The sequence below is a fragment of the Talpa occidentalis genome, unplaced genomic scaffold (assembly GCF_014898055.3).
Source record: "Talpa occidentalis isolate TD23 unplaced genomic scaffold, MPIMG_talOcc4v2.1, whole genome shotgun sequence".
Taxonomy (NCBI): domain Eukaryota; kingdom Metazoa; phylum Chordata; class Mammalia; order Eulipotyphla; family Talpidae; genus Talpa; species Talpa occidentalis.
The window spans coordinates 145,882,940-145,906,939 of NW_026555331.1; the positions used below are offsets into that span (position 1 = coordinate 145,882,940).

The 24,000-nt window shown below is 53.1% G+C and overlaps 1 protein-coding gene across 1 annotated transcript; it reads right to left on the reverse strand.

The window, feature by feature from the left end:
* Window positions 1-3,944: 3,944 nt before the first annotated feature.
* LOC119250696 (homeodomain-interacting protein kinase 2-like) lies at window positions 3,945-22,935 on the reverse strand. Its single transcript, XM_037518346.2, has 6 exons — window positions 22,766-22,935; window positions 20,032-20,211; window positions 18,632-18,913; window positions 7,644-7,888; window positions 5,918-6,078; window positions 3,945-4,506 (listed from the first exon to the last, which is right to left on the reverse strand). Exons 1-6 carry the CDS (start codon window positions 22,795-22,797, stop codon window positions 4,036-4,038), a joined length of 1,371 nt encoding a protein of 456 aa, XP_037374243.1. The 5' UTR covers window positions 22,798-22,935; the 3' UTR covers window positions 3,945-4,035.
* Between the last annotated feature and the right edge of the window lie 1,065 nt (window positions 22,936-24,000).

Sequence of the window (24,000 nt, forward strand, 5' to 3'; positions counted from 1 at the left end):
AGAGCGGGTCAGCGCACGCGGGGCCTGGCCTCTCCCACCGGGGACTTTCTTGCAGGGCTTCTGCTCCCAGCTCTGGGACTGGAAGAGGAAGGCAGTGGGGGCGAGGGGAGGGTGGGCGTTGGCTGAGCGTCTGAGGGGCTGGATGCCGCCCGGCATCTCCCCGCTCCTCCCTGAAGCCCGCCATCTCCACCTTCCCTTCATGGGGCGGGGGTGGGGTGGGTTCTGGTTTGGAGGGCAGCCTGTGGGCGCCTCAAGCTGATCTAAAAATCCTATTGCATGGGGCGCAGGGCACGGAGGGGGTGGTCAGAGCCTGGAGGGTAGCTTGGGGCCCTGCTCTGCCCTGAGGTGGCCAATGTGTTCAGGGGGACCTTGGCCTCGGCCCACAATGCCCGAGGAGCCGCGAGACTCGAGACTCCGTCAGGCCTTCTCTGGCCTCCTTCCTACCTTCTCTCCCCCTCGTGCGGCTCACTCGTTTGTGCCTGGAAGTTCTCGCCGGGACCTGGCTCGCTGTGATCTACCGGCGCCAAAGCGGGGGACGTTGAAGACGTGAACAATGTGGGTTGTAAGTGGGAGGAGGGTGGTGAGACTGACATTTCCTGGGGGAAGGAACCACCCCCCCTGGCACCCCGACATCTGCTCAGTCCCACCGGCATCAAGGAGACGACCGTCTCTGCACTGGAGGGTACAGCCGCGCTCCTGGGGTGCAGATGGGAGAGGGGAGGACATGTGGGGGGCAGCGGCGGGGGCAGCGCTGGGTAGAGGACGCCAGGTAGGGATGAGGTGCCGGGCGGGCCGACCTTCAGCCCACGTGATGCCCCTTCCCACCTCTCCCCAGGCCACTGAGAATCTAGAAAAATACCACACGGAGGGTGACCATGGGGCTGAGAGCCCCGTCTGGCCCGAGGAGAGAGAAGAGCCTGGAGTCTTCTTCAAACTTCTGTTCTCTGGCGGCGCTTTCCTGACAGCTCTCGGCGGAACAGGGGTGACAGAAACAACTTGCCTAATTCCTCAGTCTTTCCTTTTGCCTTGTTGTTTGACAACACTGGACATCTGTGTGCCCCTCCCGTCCACTCAGATACTCACAGCTATAATAAAATAAGTTTAAATATTAAAGAGAAAAACACAAAGATACTTGGAATAAATGTGCACTTAAAACCCCAACTAAAATATCAACACGCTGATAGGATAATAATTACAATGGTAATAATCAAAATAATTAGTACAGTAATATTAACTTTATGAGCAGCATGGAACTTTCATTCCTGATGTGGAAGAAAAGGAAAGACAGTATCACGTCACAGAGTAAGAGACCTCTGACTTAGCAGACGAAAGAATTTTCTTTAAAAGTGGAAGGCTCGGTTGTCTTTTCCCCTACAAGGTCAGTTCTAGAAAGGGCTGGAAGCGGACTCCGCAAGGGTGCTGCCCAGTAAGGCAAACGGAGGCTCACCTGCAGCCACGACGTCCGCGGCCCTCTGGCTTCCACAGTCCCTGCGGGGGGGGGGGGGGCTGGCGGGCTTTGGGGGCTCCGGCGCGGACATCTTCCAAAAGCTTCCGTCTCCCCTCCCCTCTGGGTTGGCCGTTTCCTGCCATCTCGGAATGGGAAGGACGACTCCAGTGGCCTGCTGCCAACTCCTCACCTGCTGCCAATGCCTCACCTGCCAGCTGCGGGGGCCCTGGGGGTTGCTGAGGGTGCCCGGCCTTGAGCAGGCCACAGTGTCCTTCCTTCCTGTCCAAGGCCTGGACTAAGCTGGTCTAGTTTGGGGACCTAGTTCTTTGCAAGATTAGCATCATTGATACTTGGGGAGGGGAAGTTTCCAGAGTGATTTCACATTTCACAGCTAAGAGCTAAGGTAACGGCTCCATTACTCAATTAGGTCGGATGTCAGTTAAAACACCTTTCACAGTAGATGGCTGAGGGAGACCGCAGAGTAGGGGGGTGGGGTGGGGGACGGGCTGCCAGGACAGGGAGCCATCGCTGCACTTGGACGCCTGGCTCTGGAGTCAGTGGACTCGGTGTTGAGAATCAAACAGTCAGGACCACCCTTCAGAACCCTAACTTGACCCACAGCGTCTCCCCACATTCACGCATTTAGGAGTAATTTGCATGAATGAAGAGACCCCCCCCCCCACCCCACCATCCACAGCAGTGATCAAAGCCTGAGGAAGCGTCCAGAACCACATCAAAGGTGCAAAGAGGGCAAAGGGCACATTTCTTTGGAAACATAACTGTCTGTGGGAGTGTTTTCCAAAGTGCTGTGTGAGACCTGCTGGCCACCCTCAGCGGCCCTCCCTCCACCTTCTGCCCAGCAGACCTCTCGAAAACAGAAACCAAAGTCCCGTCTGGGGAGGTCAGGTAATGTGAGGGAAGGACCAGCAGCAAACAAAGGTTGGTGGTTGTCTACAGAGGAGGGACTGGGCAAAATCTCGAGAACCTAACACAGCTGGACACCAGAGGAGAGGGGCCGCCTGGGAGTGCCAGGCTGGGGAAGGCCCAGCACGGCTGGGGTGCCTCTGTGATAGGCGCCCGGCCCCTCCACTTTGTCCCTTCCGTCGTGGAAAGGGGGCGGCCATCTCTCCCACGGATGGCACAGCCGGGGGCAGTGGGGTGAGGGTGAAGGGGGAGTCTGTCTTGCGCTCTGTCCCCCCAAGCAAAACCATCACCTGCCCGCTGTCCAGCGCCCACATCTCTCCAGACCCACGGCTCCCCAGGCCCTGCCAGCTCCCTGGCACCTCTGCTAGCCAAGGGCCCAAGAAAGACAACAGGTATTAAAATGTAATAAAATAAAACTAGAAAGAGCAGAGTAAAATGTTACAACAGCACAGAAGAAGAGCCGAGGCGTGGGCCTGGCCTCGGTCGGCTTCTCGGAGTACCGTGGAAGTGAACCCTCACCCCGCGTCTGTCGCTCGTAAGGCACTAGGAGGGAATGATGTAAAACCAAGACCGCGAGAGCCGGGCGGGGCGGGGCGGGAGGGAGGGTGCACCGGCACGCACGCCCTCGCTCCGCGCACGCCTGGACCACCACATTGGTTACATGCCTGTGTTCTATCGCTTATTTTTTTTTTTTTGTGCAATTACATTGAGGAATATTCTATTGGTATCATTGGGGTCCAACAAAAGTAGAAAAGGAGGGTGCAGAGTGCTACATTCTACGGGGGGTCGGTGACGACCACTAGCCCTACCTACGTGACGAGGGGTTGATTCAAAGAGAAAAGAAATCTTCAGGAGAGGAAAAAAACCCAAGTTTGCCACACACACCATTAATGACATTTGAGGAATAACATTGCTTAGGGATTTATCCAGAGCGCTCCCAAAGAGACCAAGTGCCCCCTCCTGGGGCGGGGTGAGGGGTTTCCTCTCCGGGGGGGTGGGGGGGTCTTCCTTCAGCCTGGCCGTCCCCCGTCAGTCCTGACACATGAGCCAGAACTGGACTTTGCCAACCCCAGACCAAGCCGCCAACGTCAGCCTCCCAGAGGGCTGCTGACCTCTTAGAGTTCTGGAGAAATCCCTAATTCTCATGTTTGATAATTAAAAATCTATTGGATTTCCATTTCAGCTATCCCTGACAGCAAATTCTTAAGTGTTACTTGCTGCCATATGAAAATAATCTTTGTAAAGTTCATAGATAAAGTTCTTCGAAAACTGGGGCCCCCACTTCTGGAATCTTCCTGCTGCTCTCCGCGTCTCCTTTCCAGTTTGGTGCAGAATGGGTTCGTGAGCTGTGGTGGTTTTTTTTGTGTTTTTTTTTTGTTTTTTTTTTTTTTTGTTACTGACATTTTCTTTTTTTTTCTTTTTCAAAATAAAAAGCATAGATTCCCCTCCTTCTTAATCCCTTCCTTTGGGAAATGTCCTCTTCTCTGCTCTAAGTCCTCTCACTTCCTAGTTCAAGTTTCACTGGTGTCCCGACCCCTGGCCCCCTCCCCTGCCCCTGCCCCGTTTGCATTGTTTGTGTGCGGCGTCTTCAGTATAAAAAGCCCAGCTCCCACCTCGTCCCTCCTCCCTCCTGCCCGCGGCCTCCCCACTCCCCCCTCCAGTGTTTATATGTAAGGGTACTGGTTGACCTTGGCGGGGCTCAGTGGGTATCCAGTGTAGACGGTGGAGGCCGGAGAGGCGCTGATGTAGGTCTGGTGGGCAAACTGGGCCGGATACTGACTCGGGTGGATGGTGGGCGAGGGCAGGACGCGGGGCCCCATGCTCACGGGCACCTGGTGGACGATGCTGGCCGGGTAGGCAGTGTGCTGCATGGTGTGGCGCGCCGAGCCTTGGGAGGCCACCAGGTGGGCCACGGTGCCGGTGGAGCCTAGGGCCGCGGGCGCCGTGTAGGTATAGAGGTGGGGCTGGGTGGGGAGGTGGGCGGCGGCGGCCGCAGCGGCCAGATGGGGGTGCACGGTGCCGTGGCTGGGGCTGTTGTGCGGGAAGGAGTACGGAGCCTGAGCCATTGTGGGGGTGATGTAGGCCTGCTGCCGGCGGTGGCTCCCGGCGCGGTCGGTGGTGATGTGCTGCTGGGCCTGGAAGAGGCAGAGGACAGGAGGGAGGAGTGAGGAGTGGGGAGGAGGGAGGAGTGGGGAGTGGGGAGTGAGGAGGAATAGGGAGGGGGAGAAGGGAAGAGTGGGAGGAGGAGGAGGGAGGGAATAGGGAGGAGGGAGCAGTGGGGAAGGAGGAGGAGGGAAGGAGGGAGAAGTGGGGAGGACAGAGGAATGAGGAGGGGAGGAGTGGGCAAGGAGGAGGGAGGAGTTGGGAGTAGGGAGGAGTGGGGAGGAGTGGGGAGGAGGGAGGAGTGGGGAGGAGGGGAGGGGGAGGAGTGGGGAGGAGTGGGAGGAGGGAGGAGTGGGGAGGAGCGGGGAGGAGGGAGGAGCGGGGGAGGGAGGGGTGGGGAGGAGGAAGGAGCGGGGAGGAGGGAGGGGCGGGAGGAGGGAGGAGTGGGGAGGAGGGAGGAGCGGGGGGAGGGAGGAGTGGGGGGAGGGAGGGTGGGGAGGAGGAAGGAGCGGGGAGGAGGGAGGAATGGGGAAGAGAGGAGGGAGGAGGGAGGAGTAGGGAGGAGGGAGGAGTGGGAGTGGGGAGGAGGGAAGAGTGGGGGGAGGGAGGAGTGGGGGAGGGAGGGTGGGGGAGGGGGGTGGGGAGGAGGAGGAGTGGGGAGGATGGAAGGAGGAGTGGGAGGAGGGAGGAGTGGGAGGAGGGAAGAGAGAAGCGAGGATGAGGGAGGAGGGAGAGGACATGAGGAGACATGGGGCAGGGAGGAGAGAGAAGGGCGGAGGAGGGAGGAGGAAGAAGTGGCCGAGGAGCGGGAGTGACAGGAGTCGCCCTCCCGCCCTCCCGGCAGGCTGAGAAGGTGGCCTGGCCTTGGCCTGGCCGGGAAAGGAGGCCCCCCCCCCAGTGACAGGAGAGACTTGTCCGTCCTTCAGGGCCCAGCAGCTTTCTCCCTCACAACAACGCAGCTTTCTCTCTCGCTGCCAAGTCGGTTCTGTAACATCACGGGCGCCGGGCGCTGCTGCGTGCAGCGATGGGTCCCATGACCTCCCCTCCTGGAGAGCCCAGCCGACCCGCGGCCTCGGGGCTCCCGGACTGACGGGCCTCCCTTCCTCGCCCCAGGGAGGCAGGCCGCACCCCTCCGGCGCGGGCCTGCCTGGGGGACTCTGCTTCACGTGTTCTACCCCACGGCCCCCCACACCTCCAGGGCTGCGCCCGCTTCCCTGGCTTGGGGCCTGGGGCGAGGCCGCCTCGCTGTCCCGGCCAGAACTCTGGGTTAAAATACAAGACGTGGCGCCCATTAGCGCTTCCGAGGTCACCTGCCAGGGGCCGGCCCTCCGCGAGCCCAATACCAACCTGCCCAAGCAGGACCGGGACGAACACCGCGCAGGTCGGTCGCTCAGGGCACTTCCCGCCCCCCCAGGGGGCCCGGGCGCGCCGGCGGGGGCTCACCTGGCTGAGATTGAGAGGCTGCTGCTGCTGGAAGTGGGGGCCTGGCCGCTGCTGCCGGTAGGCGATGGCTCCCGACGAGCTCCCTGAAGAGTGACCGCTGGTGGAGGTCACGTTGCTGGAGGACTTGGACTTGTAGGAGGACGAGTGGTGGCCGGTGTTGACTGTGCGGGAGGAGGAACAGGCCCCAGGTCAGTCGCTGGCCCCTGCTGCCCAGAAGATGCTCCCCTCCAGGGGACACCAGTGGGCGCGCTGCAGAGACGGGCCTCGCCCGGCCCTGCTAAGTCCCGTCTGGACTCCGCACAGGCCTCGGGCCGGGCCTGTTCCACGGCTTGGGAGCAAACCCGCTGCACGGTGGAGCTGCTGTCTGGTGACCCGAGCAGCACAGCAGAGTCTGCCGCTCCGCAGCTCGCTCTTCTGGGTCCCCTCCAAGGAGACGGGGCCACCCCCCAGACCCAGCACACAGGGGAAACGCAGCAGGATACGTTTAACTGGGGGCAAAAGGCCCCATGTGTCCCGGGGGGAGCAAAATGCACACCTGGAATGCCGTGGCTCCCACATGGGTTACGCTGAACAAACCGTGCGGGGTGGGGGGCCGGGGGAGTGACGGGTGACGACCAGCTCCTGGCAGGGCCGGACTCGGGTGGCTGTGGGCCGCGGCGGGGCACCACCGAAGCCTCAGCCATCCAGGCGGTTTTCTCTTTTACTTCAGATAGAAAGGAGCACGGCGGGCTAGGTAGGCCCCGGAAGCCACCACAGCCACAAACAGCACGACGGGCTGATGATGCTGCTGGAGGACGTGACAGGAAAGGGGGGTCCCCCCCGCCCTCGAGGGCCCTGACGCTGTCCTCTCCCTGCTCACCGTCATGGTTTCTGGAGACAGAGGGGCTGGGTCATGCCAGGCATGGCCAGCCCTGAGCTCCTTCATCCGTCTCAGCTAGGAGGGGGGCTAGGTGGTCCCCGAGTTTCACTACAACTTTGTCACTTTCCACAGAGAGGCCAACAACGCCACCAGCAGCAAGATTCCCAAGCTGTGGCAATCCAGCCCCCCATGCCTCCTCTACTTGGTTTCAAAAAGTCAAGAGAAATAACATCAGTCACTTTTTTTTTTTCTTTGTCAACTCATGGATGACCCACAGGCCGCCCAATACACAAGAACCTTCATCGGGTATTTTTTAGGAGTCACCAGCATTACAGAGTCCCCCCCAGAGGTCCAGAAGCATGGGGATCCTTGATTTACAAAACTCACTGTCCCTTCTACAAAGCGACCTAGGAGGCCTGCAATCCTGGAGCTGAAATCTCTGGGGTCAGACACTTTTGAAATTCAGAAATTTAGATTTTAGAAAGGTAATTTGCATATTTGATACAGTAGGTCGCCCTTGGGCCCCACTGTGTCTAATCAAAGACATGAATATTTTTGCTCCAAAAGGGAGGGATGTTCCATTCAGTTCTGGGGGTGGGGTGAGGGAGGGGGTAGAAGTCTTTCTAACCAAGCAGCATGTGAGGGAGAAACACGCTCGACACAACCTCCCCTCTCAACGGGAGCCCACTTCACCTCACATATACAGCTGGCGCCAAGCAGGATCCCACTCTGGCTATTTGCACGAAATCCTTGGTAAGGATCTGCAATGACCTGGCGCTATTAGCTCTCACAGGACAACATTTTTAGCAGCAGAAAACAGAGAAAGCTGTCTCCAGAGAGCGCGCCCCACCCGCCCGGCCTGATTACCTGGCACCAGGCTGTCACATTCCACCAACACTTCGCTGGCCTGGGTTTTCAGGGGCGGCACGATGATAGTCCGGGGGTTCCCGGTGCAGGGCTTCTCCAGGCTGGCCTTGGTGTCGAAGGTGCTGGCGCTGTGCCCGGCGCGGTGCTGCACGGAGTAGGGGCTGGTGTTGCTGGAGGAGTCGGAGTAGGGAGAGTCGTGGACCGTGACACAGCTGATGACGTTTTTTCTCTGCTTGGAGACAGTGCTGGAAACCAAAGGGGGCGGTCAGAACCTTGACAGCAGAGCAGGGGTCCAGAACTAGTGGAGGGAAAAGCCCCTCTGTGCCCTGGGGCGGGGAAGGGAGGGGGAGAGGGAGACCCCAGTGCAGGAATGTCACCTGTCCACTTGGAGGCAGGGGACGTGGAAACAAGGGAGAAAGGGGCGGCAGCTGGGCCCACAGGCCGATTCTGGAAATCGGGGCGCGAGAAGCTTCCCGCAGGACCCGCAGAACTCAGCACCCCGGGGCAGATACATGAGGTCTGGCCACGCCCTCTGGGCCACAGAAGGGGGCCAGCTGTGCAGACAGAGGACCCTGCAAGGCACAGCAAGCTCAGGCAGGAGGGGGTGGGCATTCAAGAGAAATCAGGGTACAGGGAGAAGGACACAAGAAAAGTGAGGTTCGGAGGAGGTGACGCCCCACGACATGGTTCAGACAAGCTAAGAGAAATCAGAGCTGGTTTGACACTTGCTGTCTCTGCTCCGAGGGGGTCAGGGGCTGACTGTTGGTGCAGCCCACTGACCCGAGGGCCCCCTTCTCAGGGGACACAGCCCTCCTGCAGCTTTCACTGTCCGGCCAAGGATCAGGGAGGGGACCGCAATGCCCCTCGTTCAGAGGGTCTCCCTCCGGGATGATGCCCAGGAGGGAGTCGCTCTACCAGGTCTTCATCCTGTGGCTGAAATGTACCAGGATGTCAGGGCGGGCTCCCACCAGCACATTTTTGCCTGAGTTATTTATGGCTGTGTGGTTACTTTGGGAACTAATTCTGTCCGTCACCAAGCTCAGGGAGGTGGGTGATGGATATGGAATTTGTTGCTTATTGTGATGGTTTTAAAAATGGATTTTCATCTATTTTTGTATATTGATCATCTATTTTTAAGAAATATCGACTGCCTAAGTAAGATGGTCAGATTCCAACTAATTTGCTAAGAGCTGGGATTTAGAGTAGGCCTGATGGAGCCACAACAGTCCCAAGGTCACATGCCAGTCACAGGACCTGGCCCTTTCCAAGATCGATCTCTCTGTCACCCTGAGGGCAAAAGAGAAGTGGCAAACTCCTGAGAGCACCCAGCTATTGGGCAGAGGGGAAGTGTAAGGACAGCTAGTTGTAAAATCCCCCACAGGCTGGAGGGGCTGTAAGCAAGTCGCACCTGCCCCCCACCTCCAGGCCTCCGTGGCCATCCCTCTGTTCTCTGCTTCAGAGAAGGTGCCACCATGTCCGTGGGTACAAACAGAGGACCTGCAGTCAGATGGCCTGCTTCAGCTCCTGCAGGTGGTATGGCTTTGGGCTGCCGCTATTAACCCCTCGGAGATTCAGTTTCCTGATCAGTGCAGTGTGGGTGACGTAGTGCCCAAGTCATAGGGTTGTTTGGAGAGTGAAGAAAGAAAATATACTGCACATGCTTTGAGTAGCTCCTGACTCACAGCAGGTATTCTCCAGAAGCCAGCTGCGGTCGTGATTATCGTATGTTACTTCAATAACAGGTTTGTAACAAATTTATCTAGGCAAAGTGAATTCTGTCGAGGTAAGGACTTGCTGGAAAAGCGTCTCGTCTTATGAAGAAACCAGAAGGATGATAAGAAAGAAAATTAAAACTCATCAGTTAAATATCTGGAGATCCCTGCTAGGTGCTGCAGGGAATTCCTGTCTGAAGAACTAAAACGCACGTCCCTGCCCTGGGGGAGATTAAAACCTCAGTGGCGGACTGTATAACAACATGACAAGTTAGACAGTAAAAGCTTTAAAAATAAGCAGTTAAAGAGAATAATGGATGTCACAGAGCCTTCTGCGAACTGTCAAATGAGCTGCACAGATGATAATTGTTAAGAGCTCAGAAGGGGAGGAATGAATCGATTACCTGTATTTATAGCTCTGCATGTTAACGTTGGTAAAATAGATAAATTTTCATTAATAAAGACTGACACTTCCGACTTACAACAGCTTAACCGCCACGTCCACACGCTGGAGTACCACCTGACCCGGTCTCCACTCCCAGGCGGGCAAAGCAACTCAAAGCTGGAACTCAAATACTCCTCGGCCAAAGGTCATGGCGGCGCTACTCACAACAGGCAAAAGGTGGCAGCAACCCAGGTGCCCGTCCCGGAGGAACGGACGCACTACGTACACCCACGCAATGGAATATGACTGGTGGGAAAACCAATGACGTTCTGGTACATGCCAGGTGCATGAACCTTGGGAGTCTGCTCAGTGAAATAAGCCGGACACGGAAGGGCAGATGGTGTATGATTCCACTTCCATGAGGCACCTGGAATAGGCACATTCTCAGAGAAAGTGGATCAGAGGCTATCAGGATGGGGGAGAGTGGGGAGCAGGGACTTACTGCTTCCTGGGGATGGTTTCAGGGAAGAGATGGAAGTTTTGGAACTAACATAGTGGCGATGGTCTTCAGCCATCCATGGGATGTTACTGAACTATACACTCCAAGATGGTTAAGATGGCAAATGTTTTACATGTATGCATAGAACTGTCCTGTCTGCATGACCCAAGCACGGAGCTGTACACTTTGAATGGGTGACTTGTACGGTAAGCAACGCCTGTCAGCTCTAAAAAATCTTGTTCAGAAACAAAGCAAGTAGGGTGAGCGGGGGTGGGAAGACACTGAGATCTGGCACTAGAACTAGAGAGTGGACCCCAGGAAAAGGTTTCCAGCCTAGAAAGTCCAAGGAGGGATCTAAGAGCAAGCGGGCCGAGGGAGCAGGAGGCAGAGCTGCCTACGGACCCGGAAACCTGCAGCTGCTTTCTGTGTGGGTGGGGTTGGGTAACGTGGAGTCAGTTGCGTAGCAAGAGGTTACTAAAGGGAACCCCGCCCCGCTGCACACCACTGCAAAGTACTTCCAGCGGCAGGGGAGGAGCTGGGAGGCGGTGACCTTGAGCTCCCAGTTCTGGGGGCAGGCGGCACGCCTCAGCTTGTAGGTCACCCCAGGTGGGGACTAACACGAACATGCAGCAGCATACCTGGCCATCGCACAGGACGCAGACGTGGTCCGTGGCAAGTGCAGGTGTGAGTGCTGGGCCCACACCAAAGGGGGCTGAGCTCGTGTTCTAGCAGTGAGTCTGCTGTCTACTTACTGGTGTGATCCTGGGGGCGCCCTCCAGGTCCCACCTACTATAGAACCCACCAGGGGTGAAGGAGAATTTCCCTATGGCGTTAAAGCATCCACTGCAAGGCTCTCAGAGACTGTTAAGGGCATTGAAAATAGGATTTGGCGACTCCTAATTTGGAGGAGGTAAATCCCTTTAGTAAGTGGACCTGACGTGTGGACTCAGACTGGGCTACTTTCTGAACCCACATCTTCTTTAGTTTTGTGTAGTTTAGAAAATGAGTAAATTACAAATACACAGCACAGGTTTTGGTAATGCTGCAATAGAACGCTAATTGGGTCTACTAGGAATTCTTCATCTCAGTAGGAGTCAGAATTTTCTGATGACTGGTACTACTGAACATCCAGCAGACCACTTCATGAATCAGCAAGCCTCTGCCACTGAGGATGGATTTCTGGAAAGTTCTAACAGCTGCAACTTGACCTGGAGTACCCATGAGAATTTAGGGCCATCTCCTGCATGGAAACTCACCAGGCAGAGAGCTGACCCGCCAGAAGCTGCAGAATTCCAAGAGAGACCTAGAACCTCCACATGTCCTCACGGGTGCTAGGCTTTTTAGAGCTCTGAGGTCCCTGCGCCTACTGAGCACACCACAGTCTAGTGCTGACTTCCTGCCTTTCTGGGTTTACATGTGACAAGCGTGGAAAAGGTGAATTAATTTGATAGCTGTCTTTAATCTATTGTTAGGAATCTCTGTGCTCCATCTGAATATACTCTGCAGGTTAGAGAAGAAATGCGAAGATGTTGAGAGTCATTTTTAAAAATGATGCATTTGTGATTACTACGATAGATGCTTCTGGCTCTTACGTAATAACACCACTGGGACATGTTCCACTCTAGTGTCTAATTATTATTGATAGCTTATCAATCCCATCATGAGGCAGTTGATGGAAGTGAGATGGTGCTACAAGCAGGAGGAGGAATGTTTGCTTAAACGGCCTCGACTATCACTCTGAATAAAGGATAAAGCCACCAGAGTTCACGACTGGCTTGTGTTGTCATGGCAATAGATGATTTTCATCTTTTTAAAATGATGAAAAGAAATAAGGAGCTAAGAAGTAAACACATCAGCCTCGGGGGAGAAAACATGGCTGGATAATCAGATACAACCCTGTGACCCCTTCCTGTGGGGACGCAGCAGAAGACAGAAAATGTGTTTCTGATTTCTATTTGCCAATCTCAGCCCATTCCAGCCTTCAGGACCAAGGTCAAAACTCATCTCCGCCAAGAAGCTTTCCGTGACTTATCTTGCTCCTGATTCCATCGTGAATGCTGTATGTGAAAAACACTGCTCCTCTGTACCGTGACGTGGGTTACTAAATCCAGGCTCCCCGATCGAATGCACGGCCACCCTTGTTCCAAGCAGACATGGAGAGCGCAGGCCACGCGCCTGCTCAAGCTCACTAGTCAGTTGGGGTACAGGCAGGTCTGAACCCGGAGCCAGATTTTTTTTTTGGGGGGGGGATGACTAAGCATGGCTTTAAGTTTATTAATTTAAAAAATTTTTATTTTATTGCAATAATACTGAACATGAGTGTTTTTTAAAGCACATACATTGCAGTGTAGTGACCAGGTGTACGATGCGGTACAGTGGCTCTCTAGACTGTTCCTCTCTTGCTTCACTGAGAAGAATGCCCATGGATTCAGTGACTCCCCAACTGCCCAACCCACACTTCATGGGGCTCTTGATACAGTTCTTGGATTCTATGAATTTGACTGTTTTGGGTACCTCATATAAGAGGTTTCTGCAGATCAGACTTCCCTTCTCTTAGGTATCCGTCGTGTGCACAGGCCATGCTTTCAGCCCATCACCTGATGGACATGTAGGTTACTCTGGACCGTGCCGAACATGGGTGCACAGAGCTCTTCAAGGAACTGAGGTCAGTTCTTTTGGACAAGTAGCTGGAAGTGGAATCACTGCATCCCATGGTAGTTCTAATTTTGTTTTGGGGAACCTCAATATCGCTTTCCAGAGACTGTGGTGTTCTGCATTTCCACCACCGATGCGACAGTGCTCCAATTTCCCCACATACTCGTCTGCTTTTGAGAACAGCCACGCTGCCACCTCGAGGGGATGGCTCCTCGAGTTTTCACTTGCATTTCCCTGATGAGTGATGTGAGCCTTCTTCCGCACAGCTGCTGAATGTTCACCTGCCTTCTTTATGAAATGTCAGCTCGAGTCCTTAGCCTATTTTTAAATAAGAGTTTTTTTTGGTGGGGTGGGGGGTACTGAGATGTCCAGAGTCCGAAGTCACTCTTCACCACTAGGCTGTACTAGTTCTCTCATCAGACCCCCCTGCCCTCCAGTACTGAAGATGTAAACTAGCTGACGCCGCTGGCTCCCCCAAGAACATGCTGGGTGGGGGACAGGCCTTCTCTGAGCACGGGGCAGGGTGCACCCCATGAGTGCTGTCCAGTGGATGGGACAAGACCTGCCGGTACTTCAAGGAGGCACTGCTTCCTGCTCCATCCTGCCATCCAGCCAGAATGCACGTCTGGTTGCCTTTTTTTTTTTTTTTTTTGTGGGACCCTCGCCAGTGGCCGGGGCACGAACCGGCGCTGCAGAGGCTGCGGGCAGCCTTGCAGCCTAGCGCTCAACCGCTGTACCACCAGGGGGGTCCACACGTCTGGTTGCTTTTAACCGCCCTCCCCAGGGCGAGATGGAGAAGCCAATGGCTCCAGGCCAAAGCGCTTGTTCCCACATGTTAAGTAGCTCCCTGTTTAAGTCATTAGGGAGGACACACTAAATCCACTTCAAATTCGGTGTACCTGTTCCCTGCAGAGGGTAGCTTGCACATTGGCATCTAGGTGAGTGTCTCTGCGTGGCTGTGCACACACATCCATGCATACACACCACCTAAGTCATTTTGTCAGTGACCACCTTCTAGAGAAGTCTGAATCAAGGGGCCGGTGAATGACCCCACCCTGTGACTTAATCCATCTTTTGCAAACGGGGCCCTGCCCTGCCCCGCCCCGCGGTAGCCAATCCTCTGCCATCCCCTTCTCCCTGTCGAGGAAGGCACAGCACGTTGGCAGTGGGTTTGTGACATGCAGGGGACAGACGGTGGGGCACAGTGTCTCTTCCAAATGCGGCCCTTCAAAATGCAGCCCCTCAACCAGGCTGCTCAACCCGCTGGCTTGTCGTGAATGGAGCTCTCCGAGGATGGGCTCCGCTGGACAAGCCGTCCTGTCACCCGAGATGTGTCAGAGCTCTGCACTCTCACTCACCTGGGGGCCGCCACAAGTCCCTTCCACCGACCCCGTGCTCCCACCCCGCCTTCCCTCCAGCTGGACCCCCACATCCCACGGCAGGGGCCACGCTGGCCACCAGTCACCCAGGAAGCGACACTGTAGGTGATGTGGAGCCCACAGTGCGTGGGGTAGCTCCTGGCCCACCACATACGTGTGCGCGCGTGTGTTTCCCCCCAGTGTTAAGGGATGTTAGTTTTTCAGGGCACCATCTTTTGAGCAGTAATTTGGTGCGCAGTAATTTCGTAGTTTCCTTACTATGATTTTTCTAGAATAATTTCTTTAGGTTTTCAATGAGGTCAAAAGCAGAACACGTCGAGGCAATTTTCTTTATATGAACTTTCTTGAGGGTGAGTCATATCTGAAATATTGAGTGATATTTAGGAGCCAATTTTCTTAAAGCCTACATCTTGGCAACATTCCCTGTAATGCTGAGCAATTGCTTACACGTGTGAAGTGATGCTGCAGCTGTACCTGGTGATCTAAGTAACACACGAGGCACCTGCCAGAAACATCCAGATAATCCGAAGAAGGAATCAATGAACAAATAGTGGATAATGGACAAAATGATCTCTGGTTGGTCAGTTGAGATGAGCCACTTGGTCACATGCTTCAAAAATGACCCTGGTAACCCAAGCCTGTGTGAGCGGGCCGCGGGCTCTCTAAAGCACAGTTCCAGGGTGAGGCGGAGTTGGCAGAGGGTCTGAATAAGACTCGCACCTGTAAACTCTGCCCCGGGAGATTCCAGGGAGGAGAGAAGGCTGACTCAGCATGTGGAGGCAGTCAATGCTTCTCCAACCCAGTAACACATATTCAAGAGCTCTGGCGCTGTGACAAACAAAAGCGGGGCTCAGGGAGCGACACCCAGGCTCCCATAGCCTGGGCCTGGTACCCTGCGCACAGTGGGTGCAACCAGGACATCGTGGGGCTCAGAGGAGGGGGCAGGACAATTTATATTTGTTGAATTAATGACTTAAGAGAAATTGTTTTTTTTTTTTGGCCAGTAATTAAGATTGCTATTTTTTCAATGGTCTGGGACCCAAGTCCCAATTCTGCTACTGAGAACTTTATCAATATGGGTCGAGGCACTTACCTGTCCTGGGCCTCAGTTTCCTCATCTAGTGAATGGGACTAGAACTACTGGCCTGGTAAACCCCATCAGTGATGCACCGGATCGAGCAGGTGAAAACATTTGCTGAGTGTTGTTCTGACCCCTCCCCCACAACCCACTGGCTCCTAGGCTGCTCCCGCCCCCACACCCCCCCTCCCCACCACACCCTGGAGTCCTTACAAGTGGGAGCTGCAGACCATCCATCTGCTCTGGCAACTAACAAAGCCACACACTGGGGGTCGGGATAACCGCGGTGCCTTGGCCTTCCTCTAAATGGTCATCTGATTCCGGGGATGCAGTGACAGTTGTTTAGACAATCGGGCCTACACAGGTGGGGTAACCGTTTTTAGTATCAGGTTGGCGCAATAAGACACTGGCACGGGAGGTGCCGTCACCTGCCCAGTGGCCTATGACGCTCCAGCTGCTGGGCTGAGGCTGACGCACCCGGGGGAAGGAGTCGGCATTTCAAGCAGGTTCAGGGCCAGACTAGGGGGTGAAGAGCGAAGAGGAGGTGAAGGGGGGACATGGGGATCAGAGTTCAGATGCTCTGGGCCCAGTTGAAAGTGGGTTTGGGAGCAACAAGGCCCAGAGTTGGGGAGGCAGGGCCTCCACTGCTGACACTGGAGCCCTGACGGGCTGGAGAAGCTTCCAGCAGGAGAGCAGCTGAGAGGTTCCCTGACTGCTGCACTTGGGGGTTGCCGGACACCCTTGTTTTCTCAGGAGTGATGCTTTCCCTTGAGCCCCCCTGCATCACCCCCATGGAAGGGGTCACCCTCGACACCCCTTTTCCATTCTAAACCCCTTTCTTCCTCACTGCCTGCTTCTTTGGGCCTGCTGCTCACTGCTGTCCTGATCCTCCCTGCCTACCTTTGAGGCCCTGCCCCCCACTTATCCCATGTGAATTTGCGACCTCACCTACTCAGGTCACGCCTGCGAGGCCTCTGACCTTAAAAAGCTCCCTCCCTCCCTGCTTTTTCCTCGAACTGTTTCCCTGCGGCATCCCCACAGGACCCGGCTGGTTTTTATGGGACTGATACTGTTTTGTGTCGTGATGATTTCTAGATCTTACCTTGCTCATTACCCTGCACCCCTCCCGAGGACGAGGACAGAATGTCTACCTTATTTATGTAACCCCTGCATTTCCAAGCGTGCTGTCTCACACCGGTGGGGCCCATAAATATGCACTCTGTGGAACTTTGTGATCACTCTGTCCTAAGAAGCTGTAATTCACCCTCACCCGTTTTTTCCTCACTCCACAATGAAGTCACAATTATGTGATCACATGACCCAGTAGTTTCTCCCTCTATAAAACAGTTTGCTGGTTTTTGCTTGCTCCTACTTGGATTCAAATCCACTTTCCAGTCTCTTGGGCCCTAAACAGTTTTTTTCTGGGCAACAGTCACTTACTCGCACCAGAAAACAATATGACCTCATTCTGTGGGCGCCTGTCCCCACGGCGGGGGGCAGCCTGAGGCCCTTACCAACTCCTCTCTGCTCTCTAGCCTTGACCTGAGCTTCCCCACTTGGGGTAATGGCCCCAGTGCATTTCATTGTCCTCATGGGGGGCAGGCGAGCCCCTACATCTCTCTCTGATGAACTCTGGTGCTCGTGGCTCTTACTGCCTGTGGGTGTCCCTCATATGCACCTGCCTACAGGCCCCAAGCCCCAGGTCATTGCCACCAAGGTCCTGGCAGGCTGCCAGGCATCTCAGCTCTGCCTCTCAGTCCCCACCACTGTCTGGGGGGAAGAGGACACAGCTCTGTCACCTTTTCCTCAGACACACTATCCCCTTCCCTCCTGGGCCCAAGGGTTGAGATCCAGTGTCAATTCAAAGCTCGTCCTTCCAGAATGAGACTCCACTCAAGCGCGTGGTCAGTGTTTTAAACTGTTTCTACTTCTGTTCAGTGGTGGCCAAGGGCTGTGTGAGGCTGTTGGGTCCTTTTCTGAACGCTACAAACCACCCACGCCCTGCCCCAGGCTGGGCGGCACCTTTCTCCCGGTGAAGGACCTGCAGAGCCCACAAAATCCCCGGGCTGGAGGGCAGGAGGCACTGGGGAGGATGTGCTATTGACCCAGTTGGGGCTGGTATAAAAGCGCGGCCCTGCCTAGACAGGGAGCCTGGTCTCCCTGGCCCCAGGCCCCCTGGCCTCCGGCATGATGCTAAGACCACAGGCGCCGTGACAGTCTTCTCTGCAACGCACTCAAGATCAGGCTGAGCCATTAACTGGGGAAGGAGCACATCGAATGAGACAGACGCTCGCTGCATCATGGAAACCTAAAACAGAACACCGAGCCTCACCGTAAAGACGGGAGGGGTGCCAGGCAGGAAGAGCTACAGCGAGGATATTTTAATCAGTCTATCTGTACAGTCTGTAATGATTTCAAAGTATGGGAATTTATTATCTAATCAAAAGGATTTGTGATGGCTAATTAGTGACATTGTATCCAATCAGGAATTAAAAATTTGGGTCTAATTGTGATTGCTGAGCTTCGCATCCAGTTATGGGCTGGGGAGACTTTGGGTCTATGAGCCATGGAGATCAAAGGGGTGCAGGAGGCCACGGGACTGCTCCCGAGGGGCAAGATCCAGGGGTTCACCAGGCAGCCCCAGCACAAACCGAGCTCTGAAGTCTGGCGGGAAAGCGCAGGAGAGGGGCGCTGGCGCCAGGGTTAACAGTCTTGCAAATATAATAAATAATTCCCCTTCTCCCGGGAAGCACACAGAGTAAAATGAGTTCTGTATACTTTGGAATAAACAGTAAAGCTCTCTGGGTAAAGAGCCAACTGGCAGTTTGAAAGATTGGTTAATCAGACACGGGAAACTTCTGATTAATTGGACAATTACTTCAAAATCTGAGAGAGCCAAGGCGATGTTAGAGAAATATCCTGACCAACTGGGAATAAATTCAATAGCCTGAGGCGGAGTTTTAAGCTTACACGGATTGAAACGGCACTGCTGCGTAATTTTTATGATCCCAAGCCCCCCAGTGTACAGGGTCTATAATGATTTTTTTCAAGACCAAAATGATTCAAAATTATTTTGGTTAGAACAATGATGGCCAATGAGTCTGACATTCCCTTGACATCGCTTTAGGCCTCTCGGACATGGCGGAACCCGAACTGCAGGGGCCAGGAAGGGGGACTGTCAGGTCGGAAGGGAAGTGGCCCAGATCCACAGGAACTGTCTCTGGGGGAGGCAGCAGCACCCCGCCTGCTCCTCCTGGAAGTCTGCAGTGCACAGCCTCACCTGGTGGGGGCGTGCTTTTGCTCCTCCTCCTCATCTGTGTCGCTGCTGATGGTGATGACGCTGACCGTGGGGCTGGGGGTGTCGGGAATGACAATGGTCTGCCGCTGCCGCTCCCTGGTGGTGCTGGAGGCACCGTCACCCCAGCCGCATGTGACGGAGGAGCTGCAGGCCGGGCTGCTGTGCACCAGGGCGCAGCGGGGAGGCGTGTTCTCCTTGACGCGCTTGGACCGCTGAGGGGAGCTGATGGCCTGAGAGGAAGACACCTCACAGGTGGAGACGTTTCTGTAACGACAGAGCCACACACACACACTCAGTGGAAGGTCAGGCCCAGCAGCTCCTTCCAAGGGCCTATCTGGAAACACCAGCTTGGTTGAGTCTCCATTAGAAAGGGGGGTCAGGGCACTCAGACTCTATCCGTAGCTACAAAATGTGGTTGCCGCTAGAGCTCTTTCTTTCTACACAGATGGGGCAGCAGCCTGCCTTCTCTGGGCTTGGGCTCCTGTACCTGCTTCCGGCAGGATAGAGGGGGCAGTTGTGCCTCTCAGGAGAAGGTAGAGGGACTGGGCTGGACATGGGGGTGCAGTAGTACAACCCAGAATTCAGGGTGTCTGTCCCAACACAGCACCATCTTCAGGATCAAGGTCCTACTTCCTGAGTCCATCTGTCATCCTCCCAGACACCCTTATGTTGTCTTGGAGGGAGCTGGAAGAAATGGTTATTTGTCATCTGAAGCTTTGATTTTCTTGCTAACGGCTGGTTTTACCGTCTATTAAACTAGCACACTCACTTCCTACAAGTACCTGGAGCTAAAGTATCTAACACTGCTGACCTTCAAGTTTACCTTTCGCGCCTTCCTCTGGCAGAGGGACATGACTATGAAAGTATTGAGTGGATAATTAAAAAAATACCCCCCTTTCTCCATCAACCCTTGTTGACCTTGGCTGTATCTATACAGTGAGACAAACGCGAAGGGATGACACTGGACTCTGTATGTCCTTAGGGATTCTAGCACCTTCTGTTAAAGAGATGCAGGAAGATGAAAATCATTCCATAAAGATGGATTTCACTCAATCTCTATCTAGCTGGTGTCAGATACACTGCTTGTTCCTTTTTGAGGGCTGGCAATAAGTTTTAATAAGATTATTCCACTGTTTGCACTTAACATAAACCTCTGTACTTGCTCTTGTTAACATGCTATAATTTCGAGATCACATTTTTCACTACTCCAGCAGTTAAAAGAGCTTCACTGGGCACTGCTAAGCCCTAGCACCAGCGAGGGCCACTCCCTGCCCTGGCCAGGGACGGGGCACATGCAGACACTCCCTAATGCTGAGAAGATTTTGAAAGCCCCATCTCCTGGGGTTCTCCCTCCAAGGAGACACCCCGGCTTCCCCACCTACCTGGCAGAGGACTGGTGCTGCTTACTCTTCCGGGAGGAGGTGGTGCTGGTCGGCTGCTGCCGCATCACGTGGGCTACACCCACGTTTAAGGGTTGGGCTGCTGGAAGGGTCACATGACCAGTCAGGAGCGCTGGCTGCTGCATGATGGGATTGTAATGGTTGCCGTGGGCATGCGTGTTCCTGAAAAGGGAGATGGGCAAGCCAGAACTTTTATTGGTTTTAGGAACACAGGACTCCTTGATAGCATAAAGGTTCCCCCCACCACTTAAAAGACAAATTAAAACCAGCCATTGGTTCGCATTGCCCTGTGGGTGCTGAAGAGAGGGGCCCACCTCTGACAAGTCATCAATAAATTTCCAGATGTTCTGAAGGAGTGGCAGGAACACAATTTATTGGTGGGGAGAAAGAGGACATTTCACATAGGAAGAATGGCAAATACGGGGAGAGGTCGCTTACTCTGGGGACAGGAGATAAATATCCCAAACAGATAGATATCCCAAAGTGTTTAAAGTTCCTAAACAGGTGACTATTGGGTATTTTATTTCAGAATTTATAAAGTGTCTTCAAAGGTTTATTCCACTCTGTGAGGCAGCTGGATATCTTAGCAATACCATTTCATAAGTGAAGAAATTGTAGTTTATGTGCAGAACAAGCCTTGAAGACTGGGAGCCATATGTTTCTGGCTTTAGGAAGTGTTAACATTCTTTTGAATTCTCTCGGTGGCTAGCGCCACGCTCAGGCATGTAGCAGCTGATCAATTAATTACACGCTTGCTGAATGAATAATTAGATTAACTGAAGGTTGACTAGACATGCGTAGAATTTGGTATTAAATCAAAATTAATAGCAGTCAGACACATGTTTATAGAAATACTGGCAGTTATCCTGAAGCTGGGTGATGTTTCAAAAGCTCTTAGGTGGGGATTGTATGGAGCTCAAAAGCTTGTTTTCCAAAAAAAACAGTAAACGTGGTGATTAATTCAGAGACTGTCCTATAAAGCCCACTTAAAAACAGTGAAGAGCAAAAAGAGAATCATTTGAATTTTGAAAGCATAAAATTTATCTTCCAACTTGGGGAAAAGGTTGACTAGGACAAAAATAAGAAGTAGACACTTCTGTAGAGAATTTGATAGACTTTAAAAAAAAACTTAAAAAAAAAAGATTTATTTATGCATACAAGAGCTGGGGTACAGGCCAAATATGTGGGGGTGGGGGGGGTGAGAGGATTCACCAAAGACAGAGTGGGGAACAGAACAGACAGACTGACTGACACACTGCTGAGGGGAGCAGCGGGCAAGACAGGAGAGGTCTGCTGCGCCATGTGGGTTGCTCCCTGGCAAGCCAGGGATTGAACTTGTGCAGCAGAGGCTGCGGATTGCTTCATAGTGCTGTGCTTAACCCCTTGCGCCACCAGGGAGGCCCCTTGATAGACTCTTTTGGACATTTATGTGGACTTCAGAAACTGACATTACGGCTTTTTAATTTTGTTGTTGCTATTTCTCCTACAGACATGGCATTCTTTTTCCATGTCAAGCATCGTACTTCTCTTGTTTATTAGCCATGATGAGGGAGGGATAGTCTTTGGAGAAGAGACTGAAAGAAAATGTTGAAAATTCATTGGATGCTTGTGTAACAGGGTAGAAGGTGAGGAGGGAGGAGAGCAAGTAAATATGCATGAATGACTGTGTGTTATTGCTGGAAGTGAGTGAGGTAAAAATGCTGAAAGAAGGAAAAAGGAATTCAACATAGTGTGATGAAAATGAGGTGAGGAAAAAAAAATGGATCTAATAGCTTTTCCTTTGTGGCTGTAACTCAGGAGTGAGAGGGAAGGCCGTCTGGCTGAGCAGGAACCCATGGCAATGAGAAAGGAAGATAACGGATTTATTTATTGCCTGTCCATGTACCAGGTGCTTGTTCGGGCCATGTAAATACAGGCCAAGTGCTTTGTGTTTTATCTTAATTTAAACCTTCCCACAATCCAGAACTGTTATTATTCCCACGTTTACTGAAGAAAAAACTAAGGCTCATAAAAGGTAAGTATTTTGCCTCAGATAATGCACACCCAGTTTTACTTGGTTTGAGAGCACCTCCCCCGAATAGGGGTTCACATGCTGTTGTCAGTGGGGAGGTCAGTAGGGCTGAAGGACAGATCCTATGCATTCAGCAGCAGGAAGAAGGAAGAAACAGAAGAGAGGAAGCTGAGGCTTGACTGGGGACATATGTCTCCACCCCTCTCCCTTTTATGAGAGCTCTTAATTCTCAATAGTCTTTTCAAGTCAGAAAAGGAACTTTGGGGGAGGATCCATGGTCAGTATGGAGATGGTCAGAGGGCGGGTGTGACCTGCCCCGATGTTTAGAATGAATAATGAACAAGCACTGGGTACAGTCAGAAATGCCGGAGGATGAGAGAATTCACCAGAGCCAGAGAAGGAGGGAGCAGAACAGGCAGACTGACGAAATACACTGCTGAGGGGAGCAATGGTCGCGACAGGAGAGGTCTGAGCGTGATGTGGGACCCTCGCCGGTGGGCTGGGGATCGAACCGGCGCTGCAGAGGCTGCAGGCAGCTTCGCAGCCCAGCACTCAGCCGCTGCGCCACCGGGGAGGCCCTCCACCTTATATTCTTAACTGAAAGTGTCCTCTGCCAACCAGGGAATCGGTAGAGTTCAGCCCAGCAGCCATCTGGGTCAGCAGTGGACATGGCTCTCATTCAAACACACCCGCTTGCCCACTCACCTCCAGTCGGCCAGCTGCTGGGTGCCCGCCATGGTCTCAGGAATCACAGTTGCGTGCTGCACCGATGTGTGGGTGGCCACTCCCGTCAGCTGCTGCCACGCTGGGGGAGCAGGATCTGTTGGGTCCCACTTGGCCAGGCCTGCTGTAGCACAGAGGACATTTGCAGTCACCAAGCTTGCTAATCACATTACCAGTTGTATGAAACGTGCTTATTCTGTGTCTGGAACTTCTCCTGTGCTAGGTCCTATGTGGGTGTGAAGTGGAAACCTGGCCTTTGGCCTCAAAAACTAAATTGAGGGGAGAGAAAATGAACATGTCAGAACTCAACAGAACTGTATGGAAGAAATTAATTTGTGTGAAGAGATTTATTTATAAATTTTCTTTAATGAGCAAAGCTTAAAGTTTCTGAAAGTTCATTAATGATTCATTGTGTCACACAACTACATGCAAGAGAGTGAGCTGGGTCAAACAAGTGCAACTCTTTGCCCTCAAGAAGTTTTCCATCTAGTATCTTTTATTTAATATTTATTTATCAATTAGAATCTGGATGTCCAACTTACATTATCTTCTTAAGTTAACATAATTGCGATCATCAAATATCTGGCACTTGCCTACATTTGAGAGCAAACAAATGTAAAGTTAAATTTTTCTTTTATTTTTTTCATTTTTAAAAGGACAAATTTATGAGGAGAAAGAGAATGGAAAGGAGCAGCACCTGCACAAACACAGGTGGGCAAAGCTGGCGCCGTAAAGTTAAATTTTAATTGGGATTTGGAACTTAATTGAGGATTACTTTGCCCTTCAAAACAAAAATGAGAGAGTACGGCCCACAGCTTAATTCTTCATAAATATTAAGATTTTTCTTATGAATCTATAATGAGTTTTTATGATTCCTCCTTGAATAGACATTTCGTGTGTGTGTGTGTGTGTGTGTATGTGTGTTGTATTGTAAGCTCTCTGTATCCTCAATCTTTTTGATATCACTTGCAGGGGGGTCTGGAAATGCCATTAACATTAATTCACACAGAAAAAATTTTGTGAGCATTGCCAAACTCAAAAAAAACCTATCAAATCATATCAAATAGAAACTGTATTTTTGGATAGTGGCGGGGGGGAATCTATATTCTGCTTGCCTTTTGGTTATTAAATGATCCAGTTGAACACTGCTGTCTAAAGTTAGACACTTAGTGGGCCTCCCCTGGTGGCGCAGCAGTTGAGCGCTGGGTTGTGAGGCT

Excerpts from the sequence above, each read along its gene's own strand:
- LOC119250696 (XM_037518346.2), bottom strand. The coding sequence starts at position 22,797 with ATGGCGGGCACCCAGCAGCTGGCCGACTGGAG. Across the intron at positions 7,889-18,631 it reads CAAAAGCACGCCCCCACCAG|CACTGTCTCCAAGCAGAGAA; the intron begins GTGAGGCTGTGC and ends TTTGGTTTCCAG. Across the intron at positions 4,507-5,917 it reads AGCCTCTCAATCTCAGCCAG|GCCCAGCAGCACATCACCAC; the intron begins GTGAGCCCCCGC and ends TGCCTCTTCCAG.